Source organism: Ylistrum balloti, unplaced genomic scaffold, assembly GCF_031769215.1.
Source record: "Ylistrum balloti isolate Yb309-2 unplaced genomic scaffold, AGI_CSIRO_Ybal_v1 Utg370452, whole genome shotgun sequence".
NCBI lineage: Eukaryota > Metazoa > Mollusca > Bivalvia > Pectinida > Pectinidae > Ylistrum > Ylistrum balloti.
Window position 1 is genome coordinate 353,189 of NW_026782300.1, and position 9,840 is coordinate 363,028.

At 32.3% G+C, this 9,840-nt stretch overlaps 1 protein-coding gene across 1 annotated transcript in view; it reads left to right on the top strand.

Annotated features, from left to right (window-relative positions):
• LOC132555123 (plexin-B-like) overlaps positions 1-9,840 on the top strand; it is a 38,421-nt gene that overhangs the window by 23,378 nt on the left and 5,203 nt on the right. Inside the window, exons 24-37 of the mRNA XM_060219466.1 lie at positions 85-218; positions 704-763; positions 1,059-1,133; positions 1,396-1,462; positions 2,592-2,609; positions 5,959-6,111; positions 6,303-6,450; positions 6,870-7,034; positions 7,399-7,487; positions 7,765-7,848; positions 8,079-8,239; positions 8,766-8,913; positions 9,147-9,287; positions 9,719-9,793. Coding sequence (XP_060075449.1) covers positions 85-218; positions 704-763; positions 1,059-1,133; positions 1,396-1,462; positions 2,592-2,609; positions 5,959-6,111; positions 6,303-6,450; positions 6,870-7,034; positions 7,399-7,487; positions 7,765-7,848; positions 8,079-8,239; positions 8,766-8,913; positions 9,147-9,287; positions 9,719-9,793 — 1,518 coding nt within the window. The remainder of the gene's footprint in view (positions 1-84; positions 219-703; positions 764-1,058; positions 1,134-1,395; positions 1,463-2,591; positions 2,610-5,958; positions 6,112-6,302; positions 6,451-6,869; positions 7,035-7,398; positions 7,488-7,764; positions 7,849-8,078; positions 8,240-8,765; positions 8,914-9,146; positions 9,288-9,718; positions 9,794-9,840) is intronic.

Here is a 9,840-nt window from a genome sequence, read left to right on the forward strand (position 1 = left end):
TATGAGCCCTGTACTTAGATGTTTTTCCTGAAATACACAACTTGTATTTGCTGAAAATGAAAGTTGCTTTCCTGTTTTTCTCAGCAAAAGAATGGAAACATTGATCGCCATCCAGACATTGGTATTGCTCACTTCAGCCAGCTGTTACAGAACAAACATTTCCTCCTCTTGCTCATCCGAACTCTGGAGAGACAGAAAAGCTTCAGTATCAGAGACAAGTATGTAAACCATCCGTCAGTATAAAGAAGCTTCATAGTGGAAAAGTGGCGTTATAATAAGGTTTCAAAAATGACGGCAGTTCATTAACATTTTAACTGGTTTTCCTTCTATGTTGTACTGTGTATGTTGGCAGGATATTAATATTATACTATACCAGAAAGCAGTTAATGTTTCAGTGGCAGTATAACACAGTTTAACTGTTCAGTTGTGGCGACGTAGCTATAATTTACTGTTCATTGTTGGCAGTATAATCAGGCTTTACTCTTTAAGATTGGCAATATATTAAGGTTTTAATGTTCAATTATGGCAAATTAACAAGATTTTACCGTTCAATGTAGGCAGGACATCAAAATTTTATGTGTGTATTTGTGGCAGTATAACAAGGTTTGGCTGTCTAAAGGCCACATCCTGCCAGAACATAACTACAGAGATGGCAATATAATGAAAATTCCTCCTATAGATAATGGTTCCTTTGTTATTTCAGGTCCAATGTAGCCTCCCTGTTGATGATACTCTACCAGAATAACATGGAATATGCTACAGAGTAAGTGTATATTCACATTGTCAGTACATTTTTATGTAGCGTCAGATCAGGACTTACGATCAGATAAGGAATCGTATACTTCTATTTGATGTGCCTATGTCTATAACAACGGAAATCACCTGTAAGTGTCACTACCATTTAAATAAGGACATTTTTAGCAGCATTACAGTTAATAAAAAATTGTTCTACAATTTACCATAATTACTACAGGTGACAATAACTTAAAGGAAGCAAATTTTAGTTTGTTTTAGAGAATCCTCAACTAATTGTTGATTTGTTTTTTTATTTTTTGCAGAATTTTGAAAACTCTGCTGTCAGATCTGATAGAGAAATCGGTTGACAGCAAACATCCAAAGCTCATGCTGAGGAGGTCAGTCAATTACACTTGTAATTCTTTATACTAAAATGTACTCAACAATCACAGAAAATTTACTTATTCATTTGATTTTATAATGATATAAAGATGTGTTGAAAAATAGATTTCTGTTGGAAATAACAATATCCATATGCATAGTGACATAATTTTTGTGTTAAAGTGAAATTTTACCAATATCATAACTAATTACTGAGTAAGTATATACATACCTACATATTTTTTTTATATATATTATTTTTTTCATTCTGTGTTTTAGGACGGAATCTGTTGTGGAAAAACTGTTGGCAAATTGGCTGTCTCTGTGTTTGTATAAATACCTAGTGGTAAGTAAAACAATGACAAGTAAGAGTTGTCTCCCATTAGAAAACTGACGATGAATCTCATAAACATATTTAACCAGGTCTGTATCAAATACTGTTCCTTTCTAACAGGTATCAATTGTTGTTGCCAACTTTTGAATAAAAGGTTGTAAGAAAGAAATAATGTGTCACTGAAAGAAAAAAAATTACTATTCAATAATGAGAATCTGAAAGGAAACGTTATTTGAACAGAACGGTAAGATATTATGAGTGAAAAAAACGATAGCAGTAGATATTGTAAAAGTTAGTGTACAGGAATCAGTTAAGCAAAGGTAGCCTGTTTTGAATTTTAAGAGGATATCAAAATATGTTAGGTTTCTGCAGATTTCTAACAAAATTCTGTTTTATGAGTTTTCGTAATATTGGTATTTGCATAGAATCTCAGAGCTGAAGTCATAAGTATGGAAAGTTTTATGAAGCTTACCATTTAAACATAAGGCTGCTACTGTTTCCTGTATACTGAGCCAGAGATCTAATGTGCTTGGTTGATCTACTACATTGTACTTTGTGGCGTTAGCTAACGCTTTGTAGAATAATTCCTAGAAAGCAATTTTGTCATTGAAAGTCACTTGTGAAAACTCTCATGCAAGAAATTTATTTTCAGTATGTTTTTAGATGTATCCGATATGTTCTATATACCGGTACTGTTTAAACGGTTTTTAGTAAATAAATCAAGATCCTTCTGTTTATTTGTTCAGTATTTCTCTAGAAATTGTTGTTATTGGTACTCCTGTTAAAAGAAATTATTTCTTTAATTTAATTTTTTTTTTTTTTTTAAATTGATCTGGAGGCCCTTGAAATAGTTGAAACAAGTTTTCAAGTAAAATTATTTGTCTTAATGAATTTGTAAACAAAGGTCATTGTATTAGTGCTCTGTCTAAATCAGACTCTGTCCATTCTAGATTTCATATATAATTTGAACTAGTAGAGTCAAGTGGTCAAGGATTGTCTAATGTCTGGTTTGGACAGAGTTTACTGAAGAAAACATCTTCTCAAGAGGTAGAAGAAATTTTTTTAAAAGAAGATGTAATAAAGTGAACAGTATAAATATTGCTAGATCCCAGTCTGAAATTGAGATGTTCTTCACTTTCAGGAAGAGTCGAATTTCCCAGTAAGTGTGTGTTGAGTGGACAAATATCATCTCATGTATATTCATAAGCTAATTATACGCAAGCCAGTGCTTTTCAGGAGTTGTGCCCCTTTAGTGAGATGTCAAATTTCTGTTTAGCTCAAATGTATTATGTAGAATTTCAATTAACTCAAAGATGCTTCTTAATCCCTTTATTGCCATCCATAGTGTAATAACACGCTGCAGCTACATAAACTATAGTTATATAGATATACCTTACAGTAATCTAGATAATATCATTGAAAAAATATCAGTAAAATTAGATATCTTGTTTATAAGTCTGCTACCAACAAAATTATTTCATTATTTGCTGCAATTGACACAGAGTTCATGTACTTTTTATGCATAATTTGTAATAAGGATTAAATGATACCTTTTATTGCACAGTTACTGTCTAAAACTGCATCAATGTCTTATCTACCATACAAAGCCTCAAATGTAGCAGCTACACAGGCATATAGAATAGAGCACAGTTTGAATGAATGTCTGGTGATTCAGGTGTTGCTGTTTGCTTTAAATCATATTCAAGATCGTCAGAGAATGAGGACTTCCAATAAGGTTATTTATACTAACCAAATCCAATTACATCAGTCTCTAAAGTCTAGGGAAGAACTTCAAAGTTCTAAAATATTCTAAAATCGTTCATTGTATCAGTAGAAAAATTCATTATTTTTTTCTTTTTAAAAAATCAATGTCGCCAAATTATGCTTCCTGTTGCATAAATTTCCACACACTAGACAGAAAATTTTTAACGTAGTGCAAAAAGCAAAATTGGGATTTTGTTGCACTTTGGCCAATCTTAGTTAGAAATGACAGAAAATATTAATATTTACTTATTAAGACTTTTCAAAAACTATTTAGTACTATATGTAATTAACCCAACTAATACGACACGTTGTAATCTAACAGATATTGTATTGTACACAAAGCCGAGAGATTTGTCCTTTGTTTCTGGGTGTATGTGTCTAATTGGCATTGATGTCTCCATGTTGTCATAATGATACTCGGTGTTGGAGAAATGATAAAGAAATGGTCTTTTGATGACAAAAATGATTATTTATGTGTGATATGATAATGCGAGGGGGAAAATAATGACACATTCATAATGAAGTATACACAGGAATGGGATGTCTGGACACCTAGTTTTTTCAACCTTTGGCATCTTATCATTCATTGACAACAGCAATTGGCTTACGAGTAGGTTATTTAAAAAAGAAAGAAAGAAAAGAAAGTTTCTTTAGAGCTGTAGATCTGAAAACTCACTCCTGGACATTTTTCCTGATAATGTTTATGTGGAAAATTCATCCATGCTGTTAATATGCTCGGAGACAATAACGTACAGAAATTCATAGACTCATCAATCATTACACGTTTTGATTTCCTACCTGTTTGATATGATTTGAAATTTTGTTTCGAACAGAAGCAATGCATTTTGATTACCTGGACGGTTTGAGTTTGTTTGAATGAATTAGAAAAGTTTTAGCACATGAATATTCATCACAGCACTTTAGCACCAATCACAAGCCATGCATTTAGGTAATGTGTTGGAAAATAGAGATCCCGCAGCAAATGGGTTTGATGCTATCCCACATCCTTAGATTTGAACTTTTAGATCCGGAAAAAATGGTTGAATTCCTACTGATATAGCTATATATCTGAGGAACTAGGATTAAACAGAAATATTTAAGTTCCTAGATATATGTCGAAGAGATTTCTCGATTAATGATGTAAGTTTTCCGGATGCACCGTTCATGCTTGTCCTTGACAAATTCTTGAACATTGGTAGTTTTTTTTTATTTTCTATTTTTCTGTTGCTGTGTTTCTTAAGTAGATCTAAACGATGTAATTTAGATACTCTAGGCTAACCTCCATCATTAGTAATCAGGTAATGATTGTGTCTCCAATCGTCAGAATTCTTAGTATATGAACAGTTGGAGATGCAAATCAACCAAATTTAACTGAAAATAGCTGAGATTTTGATAGCTAGATTGTAGTACAAGGTAGGATTTAGATTGTACAAGTTCTGATTTAGATTGTAGTACAAGGTAGGATTTAGATTGTACAAGTTCTGATTTAGATTGTAGTACAAGGTAGGATTTAGATTGTACGAGATAGGATTTAGATTGTAGTACAAGGTAGGATTTAGATTGTACGAGATAGGATTTAGATTGTAGTACAAGGTAGGATTTAGATTGTACGAGATAGGATTTAGATTGTACGAGATAGGATTTAGATTGTACGAGATAGGATTTAGATTGTACGAGATAGGATTTAGATTGTACGAGATAGGATTTAGATTGTACGAGATAGGATTTAGATTGTACGAGATAGGATTTAGATTGTACGAGATAGGATTTAGATTGTACAAGGTACAATTAAGATTAAGCAAGGATATAGACTGGCTGGAAATTTAAGAATTAAGATTAGATGATTGAATTAGATTAATGTTGATTTGATAATGTTAGGAGAGATGTAATATAGAATATAGAATTACTCCGTCTCTGCTTCAATATTATATCAAATTTGAAAATCTTTTTCTAGAACTTAACAATGATTTTGAATATCAAATCATACATCATTGTAATTGACTGCTGAATGAAAAAATGTGTAAACATAAGAGATTCTAATGTCAGGCTGCTATCACTGTCCCTAGTTTCTGTATTTTAGTTTCATTATTCCTTTGCTGTCTCACCAGTTGTTGGTTCAGCAGTGATGTTTGTCATAAACTTTTTCAACTTAAAAGGTATTAAGTCTTATCATTGGCTACAACAGAAGATTTCATAACAGTCTTTATTGAAACTACTTTGTATTACTGTTCACAAAAATGCTGAGATGTAATTTTTGGAATATTGTGATTTAAAAAATGAAATGGAGGTGGAAAGGTTTTGTTTGAGATAATGATAAGATATATATAATGTTATATTCAAAGAGCCACCAAAATGAAATTGAAAGAAAACTACAGTTAGGATATTATATATAGGTTTAAAAGGATTTGAAACAGTACTATTCATGTGTATTGGAAGGTCAATAATACCTTATGTAGCATTTTCTATCAGCATTCACTTTAGCAACTGTACAAATTATATAAAGAACGCCATTAATAGCTATGATGAATGTTGAACATTCAGTGTCAATTGACCTATAATAAGCCCATGGGACACTTTTAGCCCTTTTTGAAATGGAATGAAATGCATGGGTTTGGGGTTCACTCCTTTTCAAGTGTACAGGCTATAAACATAGGACTATGGGCTTATTAGTGTTTGTTTTTACTTTGATACCTTGTCTCGTTTTCTGTACCCGTTTTTTATACCTATCATTTCACCTGTTTCAGGACTCTGCAGGCTCGTCACTTTACATACTATATAAGGCCATCAAGGTGCAGGTGGAGAAAGGCCCAATAGATCATGTGACCTGTGATGCGCGGTATTCATTGTCAGAGGACCGTCTGCTCAGGACAGAGTGTAAACTTGAAGTAGAAATGCTGGTTAGTAAATGTTCATAAGCCATACCACATACTTTTAATCTTTGAAATATTTTTTTTTTTTTTTTTTTACCTTGTGGTTCTTTATTTAACAAACTTTGATACATTCAGATGATAGGCAGATGAATTTTCTTACTAACACAGTATTTCTTAAATGAGACTCAGGGTAAGCTTCTTGTGGTTTATACTTGTAGAACTTGAATGTGGAGTTTGAGGGTAAGCGATACAAGTGCCGTGTTTTAGACTGTGATACTATTACACAAGCCAAAGAGAAGATGCTGGACACAATATTCCGAAACTTTGCCTATTCCCAGAGGCCATTAGCAGTAGAACTTGATTTAGGTATGTATGATTCAGTCGCCATGTTTATGCCATCTAGCTGCTTGTCTAAAATCTGTTTACTTGTCAGAGCTTTACTTGTCAAAAATCTGATGACAGAGTTCTAGTTCAAAATTTATCTACTAGTCCATAATTACAATTTTACTAGTCTTTAAATAAGTCCAAACTTTAAATAATAGTCCAAACTTTAAATAAAAGTCCAAAATTGATTTACTTTTTACAAATCCGAAATCCATTTATTAGTACAAAATCAGAACTTTACTAACCCAAAATCTCAAAAATAGTCAAAAATCTGTTTACCTGTCCAAAATTATTTACAAGAGCAAACTCATTTGCCAGGACAACATCTATTTACTAATATCTAGGACAAAATCTAGCTTCTAGTACAGTACTCTGTGAATGATATTTTGTTCTGGTTACAGAATTAAGTAACAGTGGCCGTATGATGTTGGACGAGGATAACACAACAATAAAAGTGGACGGCTGGAAACAGCTCAATACATTACAACATTACAAAGTGTTGGACCATTCAGAGATGGTTCTTACTCATCATCAGAACTGTCGAACTATGCCACGCTCACCCAATGGTAGGTTGTGATACAGCCATATACCTATATCAACAGGTTGTTTGTTTTTCTCGTAGACAGCTGCTTCTGACTTTTCAACAAATTTTAATCTATCTCAAAAAAAGGTTGATGATCAACTTCGATCTTTAAGTACTGTATAACAGGTTTATCCTGCACAAAATTTGCTTTTTGGTGGCAAAACCAGAATTTTGTAATTTTAGCTATGTCATATTTTTGCCATTGTAGAGCAGGAAGTTTAAATTTATATGATAGCTGTTAATTTAAAAATTGATTGGTTTAATTTTGGGAAAATGCAGTGAAGGGTGAAAAATTTTCTTCTCTTTTCATTATGTAGGTCAAAGAGATTATTGCTTTTCTGTTTCAGGTTCTGTCCACTCCATGGGCTTCCAACACAGGGATGCAGCTCCCATTGCTCGAAATGAAAATGAGGTTGGCACCAAGATCTGGCATCTGGTGAGTTACCTCCCTTCCTTAAATTGTTCATGTACAACATTATATATACTTAACTCCATTAGGGTTTCTTTTTACAACATACTTTTTTTTTTTAAATTGTCAAATTTTAATACTCAAGTTATAAATGTAATAATTATTTGTCAATATTGTTTTTAACAAAGCAAAATATAATGTCTATCTAATTAGTTCTTAGGGTACAAAGGTTTTATTAGGAAGGTTTCATAGGTTTCATCTGGATATTAAATAACAAAGAATATCTGACCAATTATTCTTATAGGTGAAACAACATGATGATTCTAACAATGGAGGAGGTCTTAAGATGAGCTCGGAGATTTATCTCACACGGCTGCTGGCCACCAAGGTAACTATAAGTTAATATCATCAGCTGTAACTTTCCAGCTTGCTTACGGGATCATTGTACTCAGAAAAAATTGTTTTCAATTTCAAACCTACATAGACTTTCAAATATTAACATATAAAATGTTTTTTAAGTCATCAAAAGTTTTTAGAAGCATGTGTTTCAGAGTTTTAATTATACTGTTCTTTGTAAACCATTTGGATTCTATGGTGGTTTTTTTACATCTTTTACAGGGAACGCTGAAACAGTACATAGATGATTTCTTTGAGATGGTCCTCAAGGTGGACAGCACCATGCCACCGGTGATTAAATACTTGTTTGATATGATGGATCAGGCAGCTCATCACTATAACATCACTGACCCTGATGTCGTCCATACCTGGAAGTGTAACAGGTAAGAAATGGAAAATATCTACAGCTCCAAAAGATATAGAAATCTCTATAACTGTAAGGAATGACATATTTATATATAATCCTCTATAAATGTAGAGACCCCAAAGGCTTATAGATAATTCTCTATAGATTTAGGGAACCAATTGCTTAAAATAGATTCTTGTAAATGTAAGGAACCAATTTTTAGAGAGAAGTCTCATTAAACATATTGAACCATGGGAATTTTTTATATTAATGTAAGGTACTAAATATAAGGGGAGAATGAAACAAAATAGTGATTTAAACAGAAAATTTCCATTGATGATATTGATAATATATTCATTAAAATCTTCTACATTTATGTATGTTATGAAATGAGACATGTATGAAAAATTCTTTTCTAGATATCCTGTCATTTTCAAGTGTGATGATTTTTGTCAGTTTTATTATAATTATTGAAGTTCCATGTGTAGATCTCCACTGTGATAATATATGTTGAGTACAGATGTATTATGAATGTCTTTATCTATACTTATTTTCATTTCAAGTTTGTTGTTGCGGTTTTGGGTTAACATTATAAAGAATCCCAACTTTGTATATGACATACAAAAACCAAGCATTGTGGATTCCTGTCTCTCAGTGGTAGCACAAACCTTCATGGACAGTTGCTCAACCTCAGAACACAGACTTGGCAAGGTGTGTCATTTTTGTTTCCTTTCTCTGACAGTTGACACAAAAATACAGATATGATTATTGTTTAATTAAATCAAAGGTTAAAGTCACTATCTTGGAAGAATATAGTAGTGAAATTAAAATTTCAAATAGATAAAAGATAATACAGATCACTTGAAAAAAAATGTAATAATATTAATTTATGTTAAATATGCTATATGGAATACAATTTTAACATATTTCTATTATCACTACAGGATTCTCCTTCAAACAAGCTTCTGTTTGCCAAAGATATTCCAAAATACCGCAAGTGGGTTGAGAAGTACTTCAGTGACATCCAGGCAATGCCGGCTGTCAGTGACCAAGACCTCAATGCTTACCTGGCCGACGTTTCTCGGGTACATAATTATCTATCACATTGTGAAAGTTAGGGCGTGGTAAATTTTCCTGTGGAGTAGAAACTTTGACTTACTACACCATGAATCCATTGAACATTAATCCTCTTGTTGAACAACATGATAAAGATGGTTGCAATGTGTGGTACAGGATGATGTTCTTCCTTTTATTTTGGTGGTCTTTTTTATGTCAGCAGCTTTCTATCAGCATTTTGTCCTTTCACTGATAACTTTGCTCCAGAAAGCTAGGAAAATGTTATTTCCTTTCCATTTTTTAATTTTTGTTAAATGTCATGCACTAATGATTTTTTTTTTTTTTTTTTTAAATATTAGTCATGCATGCATTTAATTATCAAATTTTTTTTTGCTATTGTTGTCCTTTGATATCTACATACATAAGTAATGTTGCACTTAAAATGATGTATTTGTTACAGATGAGCACGGGCCATTTTACCAAGCAAAATGCCTTGTATGAGTTGTACAACTACGTACAGAAATACAATAATGAGGTATGGTCATATGTTCTGAAAAGAAAAGATAAAATCATTTCAAACAA